This window comes from Misgurnus anguillicaudatus, chromosome 9, assembly GCF_027580225.2.
Source record: "Misgurnus anguillicaudatus chromosome 9, ASM2758022v2, whole genome shotgun sequence".
Classification (NCBI taxonomy): domain Eukaryota; kingdom Metazoa; phylum Chordata; class Actinopteri; order Cypriniformes; family Cobitidae; genus Misgurnus; species Misgurnus anguillicaudatus.
In genome coordinates, this window is record NC_073345.2 from 1,674,320 (window position 1) to 1,690,209 (window position 15,890).

The 15,890-nt window shown below is 37.5% G+C and overlaps 1 protein-coding gene across 1 annotated transcript; it reads left to right on the forward strand.

The window, feature by feature from the left end:
* The first annotated feature begins 22 nt into the window (after nt 1-22).
* On the forward strand, nt 23-15,890 carry sar1b (secretion associated, Ras related GTPase 1B). The gene is made up of 8 exons (XM_055179635.2): nt 23-156; nt 479-642; nt 2,212-2,287; nt 11,412-11,531; nt 13,986-14,051; nt 14,133-14,236; nt 14,338-14,469; nt 14,597-15,890. The coding sequence occupies exons 3-8, from the start codon at nt 2,230-2,232 to the stop codon at nt 14,711-14,713; spliced, it is 597 nt and encodes a 198-aa protein (XP_055035610.1). The 5' UTR covers nt 23-156; nt 479-642; nt 2,212-2,229; the 3' UTR covers nt 14,714-15,890.

Sequence of the window (15,890 nt, forward strand, 5' to 3'; positions counted from 1 at the left end):
CCGATAAACCAGCACCTTCCGCTCGCCGGAAGTCAAGCGCTAGCTCTAAAATCACGCATGCGCACTTGGTACACGTGGCATTTCCTGTGGAGTATCGCTTTCGCCCGTAACGGAAACACGTCCCGTGGCAGCGGGTTTCTAAAAACACACCTTAAAGTATTCGACATTAACTCTTTAAAATTCTAGAAAATAATAGGGCAAACCGTATGCAATTACCGTTTAAGAAATATGTGTCGCAAAAATGCAAATGTATTATTTTGTAATTAACTACTAAAAATGTTGCTCGTTGAATTATTACATTCAATGTTATCATTTTACTGTGTCTTTATTATGCTAAGTTATATGCATAAGTTAAATAGACCGAAATGTCATATCTAAAATTAATTGTTGTTAATTCTCTGTGTGATTAGGCATAGACTAAGCCTTGTGAACGCATTTATATCAAATAGGTCTTGTGCTGTCATGGTTGTTTGTGTAGCTTGTTTCAGTGCCGGACAGTTTCGAGTGTGACACGCAGCGGAAGTGGAGCCATTGCTGTGTGTCGTGGCTGTGAGCTGAGAGTATCTTCACCCAACTTTTCTTTAATACTCACTCATTCAGCACCAGAGAAAAAACTTCCACCCATCTGTTGATACATTCGAGGTATGTTTAATGTTAATGAACATGTTTTATTATGTGTTTTTCTCCTCGATGTGTGACGTTTCGCCTCTGCCGGGCGCTCATGCTAAAGCTAATGTTAGAATTTAGCCGCATACAGTTGTGTAACAGTGAAGTCTATTAAGTTAACACAAATCAGACTTATCTATATCCAATAACCACAATCACACTCCTATGAGAACTGACATATGTGATTGATTGGCTATTTTGATGTTTACGTGGCTTTATCTGTGTAGCGCTGCTAGATCAGCATCATCAGCAATGACACGTACGTACATAACTTACACATGCATACAATCATTAAGATCATCCTTACAAATGACATTACGCTCAAATTAACACCAGACCAGATCGGATCAAATACGCTCACGTATTGTTTGTTACTCGTTAATGATTACATTCAATTGTTAATCGTTGAATACTTCTCTCTTTATTTTTCAATATTTTTACTCATATTTTATTGGTTATTGTTGGTTATGTATTTAGATGATCTATCTTCGTCTAATGACAGAATATTAAAGCAAACTACTATGAATGGCAGAATTCGTAATCTCACAGTGAGATTGCGTTTTGTTTTCTATATACGATATATTATAAATTAGCTTACTTTGTGTTAGTACTGTATTTTTGTGTTTGTTTCTGTTAGTGAATGTATTTGTAGTTTAGAAAGCACTCCTCTGTTTGTGAGTAACAGACAGACAGTGTCAGATCCACAGATCAGAGGCGGTGACGTGCTGACGTGTATCTCATCTGTCAACATGTGTCCTTCACCTTTACTACTGCTGTTCTTTAGTCCACTAATGACAGCTTGTGTAATTTGAGCCGCTTGTCACACAGATTCTGTTATATCTACTGACGTTCAGTCAAACACTGGACCTGAAGCCCACGTGGACAACTAGACTATGACTTATGCTTTTTAAAGTTTTAAATCAGGCTTATCACCAGGAGAATCAGTTTTGTTTTGCATTATTCATACCTGTTTTTGAACCTTATCTTGAATGAGCAACATAGCTTTTCTACCATGCCTGTGCGCGTGCATGTGTTTTATTGTAGCACTAATCAACTTATGAACCATTCTTAATGTTACATAGAATTAATTCAGTAGGCTAGTAGTTTTAAAAGCATCAGTAATGTTAGACATGCACATTTCTTAAAGTAAAAAAAGTGATGATGTATCTAAAGTTTACCTGGTAATATTATTGAATCCAGTGGTTGTCTTTCTGTGTCTAGAATCTAGAACTAACATCTATAGGGATAGTTCACCCAAAAATGAAAATACAAATACATACAAAACAAAGACCTTTATGCATTTTTGTAACAATATTATTTATTCACCATAATGAAGACAGAATTTTCATTTTTGTGTGAACTATACCATTAATGAGAACTGGTGGATATGTTAAATGAGCTCTTCTGATGTTTGAATAGCTTTTGCTCTTTAACACTTTTTCTTTGTCTGGTACTTATAATGTTTTTATTGCTTTATTGGTTAATTGTAATTTGGTCAGTGTCACATGGTTTTCTTAAACTTTTTTTTATTAATTTCCTTTCGAGAATTCTGACGGCCTGGATATGTCCTTCATATTTGATTGGGTTTATAGTGGTTTCAGTAGCGTTCTACATTTCCTAAGTAAGTTATTAAATTCTTGTTTTTTTTCTGTTTTTGCCTTTGTTAACCCTAAACCTTTGTTTGTTTTGTCCTTGCTTTTCTAAGTCACTTTGAATAAAAGTGTCGTCTAAATGTTAATATAAGCATGTATGTACAGTACTGTGCAACAGCTTTGTTGTTTTAGCGAAGTTTGAAAGTCCATTCATATAACTCCTTCACTCTTTTTATGAAGAAACAAACAGAAAATACAGGAAATATGTACACAAAATACAATTTTTAGAGCTAAATGTCGTCTTCAGGCATCAAGTCAGTATTTAGTGTGACCTCTCTTGTCACTAAACACATCATGAGCTTTTATGAGTAGACTGAAGTCATTTGATTAGAATTAGAGATTAGGATTTTATATCATATAGGTTAAGGAGATCCTGCTATTGCTCAAGTGGAAGTGGAGTTTACCCTAAAAACTTGACACATAAGCTTATACTTTAAACTGTTTTTGATACTATATACACATTTCCTGTATTTTTTGGTTGTATTCTAATAAGGAGACTGAGATTAATTATATATGATCACCATTTCAAAAACGACAAATCTAATGGTGGCATGGTGGCCTAAGACGTTTCCACAGTATTGTATGTATGTGTTTGTGTGTGTATATATATTTTAGGGCTGCCAATCGATTAAAATATTTAATCTAGATTAATTGCATGATCGAATTTACCCTAATTTAACATTATTGAAGAATTTTTAATACTCTAATCAACATGGGTGTGGACAAATATAGATGCTTTATGCAAATGTATGTTCACACCAGCCTGTTTACATTTTCAACAGAACCATCAGCCATTATTTTGTATATTTTTCTTTCAGAGGACCCTTTTCTTTCTCCATTTCTGTTTGCTGCTGCATCATTTGTGATCCATGCTGGCAAATTGAGTCGGAATGAGCAAATTTACAAAAATGTGTTTTTTATATTTTGACATTCTCTATTAAAAAACTTTAAAACAATGCATGATTTGTTGGAATCTGACAAAACATGACAGCACTACACATGTTTTAAGTTGACAGAGAAAATTGCAAAATGAACACTAAAATGAACACATCCATACATTAAAATTACTTGTAAAACTAATAGATTTGGCACGCACAAAAATTAAACTATATTAATATTTATTAAATATGTTTTATTGACATTGAGACAGACAGCTTTAAGATCTCCTGTGATGCAAGGGTCTAGTATAATGTTACACACCTATTTCATTGCTCAAAAAACAACGTTATTTTGTGTATTTGGTATAATACAATGTGTTTGCATGGTTTATGGTTAAAAAAACACATTCTTTTCCACATACCGTACATTTTTGTAGCTCCAGATTTCACTCTCTTCCTGAAACCCACAGATTTTGTACAAAGCTCATCGATTTGAAAAGCGATGTGTCCCTGATTGGCCAGCTAATCCGTGCGTTGTGATTGGCCTGAATACCTCTGACGTCAGCCAGAAATGTGACGCTCCATACCATGTTTGAAAGATTCGGTCACAATGCGATGCAAACAGGAGTTAACTTACAGGCTGTATTTCATTAACATAATTAACATAATGTCGGTCTTGTCTACATCACCAATCTCAGGAAGTTAACTGTTGCCTACAATCCGTGTGTTTGTTGTAGTCCAGAAAAAGAGATTTACCTTGGAGACGATGTGTCATCATTTGCACAACACAGAAATGTAAAAACATGAATAGGTGCCCTTTAATCAAACATTCAAACACAACAGTTTTCCAATATATTGCTATGTTCTTACCTCAACTTAAACAAATTAATACATACCTATGTTTTTTCAATACGTACATTTAATCTCTGTACAGCATGTTGTGAATGTGTTAGCATTTAGCCTAGCCCCATTTATTCCTTAGGATCCAAACAGGGATGAATTTAGAAGCCACCAAACACTTCCATGTTTTCCCTATTTAAAGACTGTTACATGAGTAGTTACACCAGTAACTTTGGTGGCACAAAATAAAACGTGGAAATTTTTTTAAGTGGATAAAAAATGAGAACTATATTGTATGGTGGAAGAGCACTTAGTTTGCAGCACTTCGACCTTGGTGCACAGTAGGGATGCTCCGATCGATCGGCCGCCGATCGGTATCGGCCGATAATGGCATTAAATGACTCGATCGGTGCTCGCTAAATCTGCCGATCTCATAAACCGATCTTTCTGTTTACTTTTGTCATCAAAAGGATCCTGAATGCGGTTGCAATTAAAGACATTTTTTACGTAGGCGGTGGCTGAACGCAGACAAGCAGCTGTGAGGAAAATAAAAGTTTAAACGCTCAAAACTTTAAGACGCATGCAAATAAGAAACTTTTGGCATGAGGATGCAATTGTCCGTGATAGATATGTGTTGTATACGCTGTTTGATGGGGATGTGAAGACGCCTCGCGCTGTTTACCGGAGCGCGTCCTCATACGCATATCTCTGTAAAGGCAAAGAGAGACATACAAATCTGCACGCTGCACATGAGCAACAGGTTGTAAAGCATCATAAGCATTTTTACAACCTGTTGCTCATGTGCAGCGTGCAGATTTGTATGTCTCTCTTTGCCTTTACAGAGATATGCGTATGAGGACGCGCTCCGGTAAACAGCGCGAGGCGTCTTCACAACCCCATCAAACAGCGTATACAACACATATCTATCACGGACAATTGCATCCTCATGCCAAAAGTTTCTTATTTGCATGCGTCTTAAAGTTTTGAGCGTTTAAACTTTAATTTTCCTCACAGCTGCTTGTCTGCGTTCAGCCGCCGGCCACACACACAGCAGCCTGTCATCAGTGCACGTGAACAGAGCGATCTCTCCCTCACGTCTTAAAGCTGCAGTAACCTAATTCATCTCTCAATAAAATCACTCTCTGCTCTTGACTAAAGAATTTTTATACTTCATACGAATGCGTGTATATTTAATTACTACAGTAAAGTCTGTGAAGTGTTTTATTTTCAGTACTTTTAGGAGACATAAGCCTTTTTAAAGCCATATTAAATTTCTCTTTGCAGAATAAATATTTGTTGTGCTTATTTATTTGAGTCTCTATTAAAACAATAATATACCTAATTACTGCAAGTAATATAACAAAGGCAACATCAGTGGTATTATTTTATTTAGAAAGATTGTAACAGTTAGTCATCAAAAAGCTTGCATATCAGCTTTAAAAAAATCGGTATCGGAATCGGTATCGGCCGATCACGAAGATTACAAATCGGTGATCGGTATCGGCTGCAAAAATCCTGATCGGAGCATCCCTAGTGCACAGTAGTTGTTAGTTGCAGCACAAGTGAAACCTGAGAGATTCTGAGGCTCAAACTGCAATTCTCTTGTCATTGTGACCCAATTCATTATAATCATGTTATGCTTGTGATTGTGTTATGTACGCACCTACTAGGGCTGTGCAAAAAATCAGTTTCATCAGTAAAGCCGGTTCCGTGAATAGAAGTAAATCGTAAATTAGAAGTGAAGCGGCGTTTACTACACAGAGCCGTAGTTCACAGAGAAGTTATGCAAAGTCGATTTTCCTCGATTATAAATGCGATTTTGCCTAGCTTCTATGTGAACCACGGCTCTGTGTAGTAAATGTCGCTTCACTTTTAATTTACGATTTACTTCTATTCACGGAACTGGCTTTACTGATGAAACTGATTTTTTGCACAGCCCTAGTAGGTGCGTAAAGCAGCTGATGGCACTTATCATGGAAACAAATTTCCTCTCTATCTACCCATCCATACATCCACCCAGCTATCTACCTACCTATCCATCCATCTATCTGACTATCTGATGTTTTTTTCGCCCCTTTTGATTGCAAAGTTATAGTTTCCCCTAGAGCTGCAACAACTAATTGCATTGTCGATTTTATGTTTATTTGTAATGGGAGGAATATACATGATATAATAAACTGATTTCTTATCAAGTCAGATGCCTTTGCAATTTGTGCCATCAAGCTGTTGGGAAGTATCAGTACGTCACAGATGAATCATGTCCTGTTTTCTGTTGCAGGAAAACTTACTCTCGACTGCTCCTGCAGACCTTGTTTTTCTTGTTTGTCCTCAGTGGATTGATGTATCAAAGCATCAACACTTATCTTAACTTATTCAAACTGAAACATTTTTTTTTGATATTTCACTTTTTGTCTTCCCCCTCTTTCTTACATAATGTTTTTTTTATATATACAAAAACACAATGTGAAATATTTAAATGATGATTAACTGCTGTTTCTGCTCCTCTGTTTAAAACACTCATGTATTTATTTAGGTGAAATGTATTTATTGGGGTGTCATTAGCTTCCCTCTGTGTTCAGTTATCACAGTGTCAATCATTCATTTATCTCTGTTTAGTGTTTTGTGTCTTTACTCTTTAGCTCATCTCTTTGTTCAGTCGTCGGGATGTCGTTACCCGTTCTCTGTGTTCGGGGTGTCTTTAGCTCATCTCTTTGTTCAGACGTCGGGATTTCGTTTCCCGGTCTCTGTGTTCGGGGTGTCTTTAGCTCATCTCTTTGTTCAGTCGTCGGGATGTCGTTAACCGTTCTCTGTGTTCGGGGTGTCTTTAGCTCATCTCTTTGTTCAGACGTCGGGATGTCGTTACCCGTTCTCTGTGTTCGGGGTAGGGATGGGCATTCGATTAAGTTTTCTTTGTCGATCGTCGGGAGAATTAACGATCGACTATCGATTAATCATTAATATTTTTATAATAAAATTTGTTATTTAACTTTTATACTTAAAAAATGCAATGAATACAAATATACAGCGTGTTTTTCCTCGATGAGACCTTTATTACAAGATCAACTTGTGGCAGACAGTTAAACTATGTTTCAAACATATATGTGCCTGCATGTGCGGTGCTCTAAAGCAGCGGAACCTGCAGCTGCGAGCCAGCGTTCTTAAACAGAGACCTCATTAGTTCCAAAATAAAACAAAAAACAAAAAACAGATTCATGTTTAACATTAAATTAAACAAAAAACATAATACTTAGATCTGAAAGGTTTTGTCAAAATGTAACTCAAAATTATTTAAGCCAGAAGAAAGTGCAAGATATTAGCCTTCCTAACATTAGGCTATAACAAATTAGGCATTAAAGCCTCGTGAAAAATAACTTACTTTAGTAACTCGCATAAAACTTCTGCACCAGTCTACTGATTTTTTTTTTGAGAAATAAAAACATGTTTTGGGGTCAGACGCGACCGCAACCCATGGTGACCGTCAGTCCAGCCGCCGCCGAAAACAGCCGCTCTGAGGAGACTGACTGGGATGCACCTCAGCGCTAACTTGGCTTATTCCGCATACAGAGTATGTGTGAAACAGCGTGCGTTTTGTGAGCCTCATTCACTGTTTAATTATACTAACATAGTCTTTTAGTTTTTATTTGTTGTAAAACAACAGTAGACACAAATTAACTATGGTCTCCAACTCCACAATATACCATACCCATGTTATTTGTAGTAAATTTGCGTAAATACAAAACTTTTTTTATCTGCAAAAAAAAAAAAACATTTTCACAATGATAAAATCATGGCTAATTTTCCTAAGGTAGTAATTACAAAATTATATATGTTTGAAAGACGGAGATGCGCACCTGTCAATCTATTACATAACAGAGCGAGGCCAGAGACAAACGTGCTCATAAACGGGAGTAATATGGAATAATGTGTGCATCTTTGAATAACTGTAAGTATACATTACTTTTAAATATATTTTGTCATATAAAGTTTTGAGACATGGCCTAATAATGCTTTTTTTCACTGTTATTGCTCATTTAGATCTATTGTGCGGGTAACAGCGTTTTTGACGCATTTACCTCAGAGATTATTTTAGCAATATTGCTTTTTTCCGGTAATAATAATACAATTTATATTTCAATCCTGTTTCATTGTCTGTTTATTAATTTCATTATGCTGTTATGTTAATGTGAGGATATTTATTTGCCATATGAAACGTGCCGTTAAATGAATACTTTTATATAATATTCAAATTATATGCGGAATAATGTCTGCATCTTTGAATAACTGTAGGAATACAGTTGCTTATTTTTGTCATAAAGTTTTGAGAAATAATAATATTGTGAGGATTTATTTCCATATGAGACGATTTTTGTCGTTGAATACTCTCGTTTATTATTTGGAAATCATATACATACATAGTAGGAAATATATAATGTGGAAGGGTAGAGTTGCAAAGTTACTCTGCTTATTTTTATTTATGATATATGTGGAGATAAATAAAGCATTGCAAAACTGCTGATTTGATCCATTCAGATCCTGACCACCAGGCTAGAGATTTTAAACATCCTTAATCCACACTTACTAGTCTGTCAAATAATATCTAAAATATATCGTTTTGTGAAAAAAAATGATGCTTTGTTCTATTGTTTATGCGGAAAAGTGTTCACAGAAAGTGTCAAATCACATGAACGTTTTATATGCAGAATAAGCGGTCAGCAGCACACTGCAACGGGTGCTTGACGGATTCGCTGCACATATACGCAAACGCACTGCATACGGAGTATTTGTGAAACAGGAGTTAGATAAAAAAATGCATTCGATTAATTGATAACAAATTAACGTGATCGACGAAATTCTTAACAATCAATTATCGATCGTCGATTAATTATGCCCATCCCTAGTTCGGGGTGTCTTTAGCTCATCTCTTTGTTCAATCATCGTGATGTCGTTTCCCGTTCTCTGTGTTCGGGGTGTCTTTAGCTCATCTCTTTGTTCAGTCGTCGGGATGTCGTTAACCGTTCTCTGTGTTCGGGGTGTCTTTAGCTCATCTCTTTGTTCAGTCGTCGGGATGTCGTTACACGTTCTCTGTGTTCGGGGTGTCTTTAGCTCATCTCTTTGTTCAGTCGTCGGGATGTCGTTTCCCGTTCTCTGTGTTCGGGGTGTCTTTAGCTCATCTCTTTGTTCAGTCGTCGGGATGTCGTTACCCGTTCTCTGTGTTCGGGGTGTCTTTAGATCATCTCTTTGTTCAGTCGTCGGGATGTCGTTTCCCGTTCTCTGTGTTCGGGGTGTCTTTAGCTCATCTCTTTGTTCAGTCGTCGGGATGTCGTTTCCCGTTCTCTGTGTTCGGGGTGTCTTTAGCTCATCTCTGTGTTCAGTCATCGGGATGTCGTTATACGTTCTCTGTGTTTGGGGTGTCTTTAGCTCATCTCTTTGTTCAGTCGTCGGGATGTCGTTACCCGGTCTCTTTGTTCGGGGTGTCTTTAGCTCATCTCTTTGTTCAGTCGTCGGGATGTCGTTAACCGTTCTCTGTGTTCGGGGTGTCTTTAGCTCATCTCTTTGTTCAGTCGTCGGGATGTCGTTTCCCGTTCTCTGTGTTCGGGGTGTCTTTAGCTCATCTCTTTGTTCAGTCATCGGGATGTCGTTACACGTTCTCTGTGTTCGGGGTGTCTTTAGCTCATCTCTTTGTTCAGTCATCGGGATGTCGTTTCCCGTTCTCTGTGTTCGGGGTGTCTTTAGCTCATCTCTTTGTTCAGTCGCCGGGATGTCGTTTCCCGTTCTCTGTGTTCGGGGTGTCTTTAGCTCATCTCTGTGTTCAGTCATCGGGATGTCGTTATACGTTCTCTGTGTTTGGGGTGTCTTTAGCTCATCTCTGTGTTCAGTCATCGGGATGTCGTTATACGTTCTCTGTGTTTGGGGTGTCTTTAGCTCATCTCTTTGTTCAGTCGTCGGGATGTCGTTAACCGTTCTCTGTGTTCGGGGTGTCTTTAGCTCATCTCTTTGTTCAGTCGTCGGGATGTCGTTATACGTTCTCTGTGTTCGGGGTGTCTTTAGCTCATCTCTTTGTTCAGTCATCGGGATGTCGTTATACGTTCTCTGTGTTCGGGGTGTCTTTAGCTCATCTCTGTGTTCAGTCATCGGGATGTTGTTACATGTTCTCTGTGTTCGGGGTGTCTTTAGCTCATCTCTTTGTTCAGTCATCGGGATGTCGTTACATGTTCTCTGTGTTCATCTCTTTGTTTAATGGCACCCTGATGACTGAATGGAGAGATTAGTTCAGTCATAATTGAGTCGAATTTTAAAATCAGTTCAAATTTAACATTCACCAGAATTAGAATATTGCCTTTTGTATTTTGGTAAGAAAATAATTGTAATTAAATTATAGAGATTGCAACTAGTAACTGTATTCTGCTACTGTATTAAGTTTTTTACAAAGTTGTTTTTCACACTGTAAATATCATGTATTTCTTATGTTTCCTTTTTCATCAAACATTGTGCAGTCTGATGTCTGCATTTTTGTCTTTACCTGAAACAAATAAATCGTACGTAACATAAGTGAGTTGTATACATTTCAACTGTAGTTATTACGTTTTAACAGGTATAGTTTTCATGGTAAATAAAAGAACATCGCTATTGATCGATGCTGGCAAGTTCTGTGTTCAGTTATTAGGGTGTTATTAGAAAATGACCTTAGGCATGTCATGATAATTCCTTTATTGACTTATTGCGTGATTTATGGACATGACCTCATGCACAAACAGATGTAACAGGTGCAGAAAAAGTGTCACTCAGGCTGTTATGTTGTGTGTTTTCCATTCAAACTGCTGACGAAGTTGGAGGAAATTGGAGGGAATGTGCCACAGATCCAGATAAATCAATGACAAATCAATACAGTTTGAGCAATCGTGAATGGAAAGTAAAACTAACAAGCGAGTGCCCATTCAAATGCAATTTCAAAGCCCGGATTACATAAAACATAATTACCCAATCAAATGTGTGAGAGAATGCAAAAGCATTAAATAATATTTTTCCTCCCTAAGATAGCCCGATGGGCATGGCAGAGATACATTTTGGTAACCCAAATGGAAGGCACAATAGCCCCACGACGTCAGGCTAGCGATTTTGTGACCCCTGCAATTCTGAACCATGTCTAAATAACTGGCATTAATTTAGTAGTATATAATTGTTTATAGGTGATATATTATTGTTATACGTATAGCATATAGGAAATCTATGACTATGAGCAGCTGCTGTTGAGACTGCACTTGTGTGGTTTTGTGTTCATTGTCGTTTGTCAACGTTCGTTCGTTCTTTCTTCATTTTGAAATCATCTTGATGAAGGGCTTGAGGACTCTATAAAGTCTCTTTCTCCTTGTTTTAGGGCTGTATAAGAAGTCGGGCAAACTAGTATTTCTTGGCCTGGACAATGCTGGCAAGACGACCCTACTCCATATGCTTAAAGATGACAGACTGGGTCAGCACGTGCCAACCTTACACCCAAGTAAGTATATATTGCTATTTCATAAATTAGTTTGAAAACATTTACAGACATTTGTAAAATGTAGTTTTCACTTGGTCATTATGGGAAATTAAGTGTAGATTAATGAGAAAACAATGAATTTCAATGATTGTAGTATTAGGCCAGTACATAACAAAATTTATCAAAGTAAAGGAGAATTACACTTCCTAATTCACTTTTTTTTCATAATTATGAATAATGGTTTTAATATTTAAATACAGGTTTATTATAGATTAAATTTCTACTGCCAAACATTGCACACTGATATTAAAGTCAATTATGTATCATTGGGGGTAATGTTATTTTAACCAATGTGTTCTTAAAATGCTCAGGTGTCTTGGTGTGTTGAACGTGTGTGTTTGTATGAGCCAAAAAAAACATTATGATCAATCACAACAGGTGAAGCCATTGATCATCTAATAAGGCCACACATTTTTCTGGGTAGATCAGATGGTAAGCAAATCAGTTCGGGGCAGTTGTAGCTTAGTGGTTAGAGCATCGGGCTTGTAACCACTTGCCGGTCCGAGGCTCGCGGCCGGCGGGTTGCAACTGTGGTTTCCTTGAGCAAGGCGCCTTACCCTAATTGATCCCTGGGCGGTGGGATATCTGCCCACTGCTCTATGTGTGTGTTCAAGACTTGCAGTACGTGTGTTCACTACTCACTGGATGGATTAAATGCAGAGCTCACATTTCGAGTATGCGTTGCATACTTGACAAGCTTGTCACTTTTACTTTCTCATAATCGCATGTTTGATGCAAAAAAAATGGTTCTAACAAATGGATCTGAGGGGTTTTGACCACCTGTCAAATTGTTATGGTAAGGCTTATGGGTTGCTCCCAGGTCAGCAGTGGTGAGAATTTAGGAAAAGTGGTCCAAGGAGAGACAAATCTGGCAATAGAGGGTTGGGTGCACAAGGCTCAATGATGAACGAAGACTGTCCTGTCTGGTCCAAGCCAATAGAAGGTCTTTACAACAAGCAATATAAAAATCTATTCAAAGTTATGGGAGTAATATGTCAGCACACAGTGCATCTACGGCTACACAGCTATAGTAACCCCTGTCCAACACTGAAAGTGCATAAAATGGGAACACGAGTGTCAGAACTGGACCTTGAATCAGTGGAAGAGGATTGTGTTTACTTTGGAATTGATGGGGCCAGAATGCGATTTCATTATCTTGGACTTGTCATTATTAACATTTTATTTTACATGTATTATTTTCACTAATACTAAATTGGGTGAATGTTAAACATATTTTTATATTAACTATAATTACATGAAATTTATTATTATTATCAATGGAGAACTTGGGCTTTTATCAAAAGCAAACTGTGAACACTGCTTTCTGCGGTTAAAGTCGATATTAAATTAAAAACTGTAATTTGTTTTGGAATATTTTTTACAAATGACTTTATTTATGAGCTTCAGTATTTTTTTTTAATTCACGTGGCCTCAATCTTTAATCAAAAATGCAAATCTCCTTCCCTCCTCGAAACGATCTCTCATATGGTATGCCAAGTGGGCGGAGTCCGGGAAAAGATCACAGCAATTAGCATCATGACCCTACTTCAAACGATCCAATCAATTCTTGATGGACGAATTCAAGAACAGCTCCACCTTTTTTCTACCGTTACGGATATATGTCACCACTGGAAAAATTAGACAATCAGTACTTACGTTTTATGGTGACTTTAACGTGGGTTTAAACTCCTCCTTTGTTGAATCTGTCTGCCTTTAATGAGAACACGTGTATGAGTAATTATCATCCCGTTTTTCCTGTGTTTTTGAAGCTGTGATTGTGTTTACAGTAATATGTGTTCATGTTTTGTGTGTAAAAACACAGTATTTTTCACACAATTAACTTTTCTCTATACCGCTGTTTTCATGGTATGGGCTGATGTCTTCCTTGTCCTATGAAGTCCCTCCTTTAGAAATCCGTAACGAGTTCTGATTGTGTAGTTTGTTTAGTGTGTTGTGATTCGACAGCAGCTTAGCTTAGCCAGAGCCGTTGAGCTTAGCTGGCGACTGACGTATTCCTGTGGGCGGAGTTTGGTCAAAAACTTTTTATTGACGTCATTCAACCGGGAAGTAGAGAACTGTGTAGTCCAAACCAGCCGTTCGTTCACTGTAGGCTTTGTAAGGGGAATTCTGTTAAAGAAAATATATCGCCTGCCGGTGAACTTTGAGCTTTATCATTTTACAGGTATTATTTATGCTCTAACAACAACTTTACACACTAACTAAAGTTTGTAAAATGGGATCAGGATAAACAGGCCCTTTAAGAAACCGGATAAACAGCAGAATCAGAGAGATTAAGTCAATTTAACCCAAGTTGGATTTATCAGGTTTTATGAAGTAAAAAAAGTGTTTGTTAAGCTCATTTTGTGCATCAGGCCACAGTCTTTGATTTAATTGTTTGTCTATTTCCCTTTACAGCCTCAGAAGAGCTGACGATTGCTGGCATGACCTTCACCACCTTTGACCTGGGTGGCCATGCTCAAGGTAAGTAGATGAATAAACACCTTAGCGTCTGTCTAAATGAGATTGGCCTCATGCTTATAGTTTGGTTGTATTGTCGTTCAGCTCGACGGGTATGGAAGAACTACCTCCCAGCCATTAATGGCATCGTCTTCCTTGTTGACTGCATAGATCACGGCAGGCTGGCCGAATCCAAAACAGAACTTGACGTAAGCTTAAGAACATTATTTTCTTGAATACTCATGGCATGTTTGCAGGATGGGGTGGCATCTCATGGCGTTTTGTGTATCGTTTTTTTCATGAATAACAGGCACTCATGACAGATGAAACCATTGGAAATGTGCCAATCTTAATTCTTGGCAACAAGATTGATAAACCAGAAGCCATTAGTGAGGAGAAACTACGTGAGATCTTTGGACTATACGGTCAGACAACAGGCAAGGTAAGATGTCAGCATGGACAGTAACTTTTTTGGAACTAACCATGTTTTAAAGTTCTACAAAATATATTGGGGATATCTAACAGATCATGTTATTTCTTACATGAATGCGTTTCGTCTGTCTCTTTAGGGCAACGTTCCTCTCAAAGAGCTGAACACGAGACCACTGGAGGTGTTCATGTGCAGCGTGCTGAAGAGACAGGGCTACGGCGAAGGTTTCCGCTGGCTCTCGCAATACATTGACTAGAAAACGAGCCATCGAACAGCGCCACATACAGCCTGCCTTCACTCTCAGAAAAACTCCAATGGACTGTTATTGTTCATGGGTCCAAGTTGATCAACCGTTTTCTCGCGTTATTTCTTATGAAAGTAACAAACTATCAGCGATTCTGATAAATCCAAAACAATGAAATCTTTGCATTAACATCTACTTTCTTTGTAATTGGTGTTTTTTATGTCATTTATCCATTTCTGTTCTCACCTCTAGAGCTGTAAAAAGAATGCAGCTACTGTAAATGATGATGCTACATGTGTACCGTCAAGTCCAGTTCAGAAAGATTTAATAGAAGTGCATCAAAATCACAATAGAAACTTCAAACAGGAAGGAATAAGTGGCCACAGTCCTCAGGATGAAGTTCTGACTGTCTGTGCCAAGAGTCTGTCGGTGTGGTCATCCTGAATTGCATATCTGTTTTTGTTTCTAGAAGTTAAATGTACTGCCACATTCCGATACTCAAAGCCTCTTGAAATGGATCGACCAATCGTTTTCTTTTTAATTATGGCTTGGAATTTAAGATACACATGTCAATAAACAGCAAAGCTATGGAAGAATATCTTTACTGTGACCACAAGTGTCTCATAGTTGTCTGAGCAAGGGGGCAGCACACCACTTACACAAATACCTATAGATTATAACATTTAAGCGCTAACCAATAATAACAATAGCAAGGAGTGGAAAATCTAGTTGTCTTGATGATGTAAGCAGTTCTACTATAGCTGCCTTGATCAAGAATGAGAATTGGAGAGAAATACTCAACGCACAGAAAGTAACCAATAAAACGGACCGTGTGTAATTTATATAAATGCCATACATGAGTTTATTTTTAAAGATGTCCTATATGGTTTTTAATTTCATTGTGGATTAAAATATTATGCATGCCTTGTTTCGTAATTTGTTTTATTAGATTTTTTAATAAACACAACATGCTAAGTGTAAAAACATTCAGAACCGGGTGAAAAACAAAGGGTGGAGTTTTGATCCTTTTCTATCACGTTGCAGTGGAATGGCACATACATCACATGCATTTTATTTTTCTGTACTTTTCCTCAATGTTTCATCTGTCATTCCATGAGCTGTTCCATGCATTTATGAGAGATACCGTTGTTGCATCATAAATTTTAATAAATGTTTGCAATGAAAACAA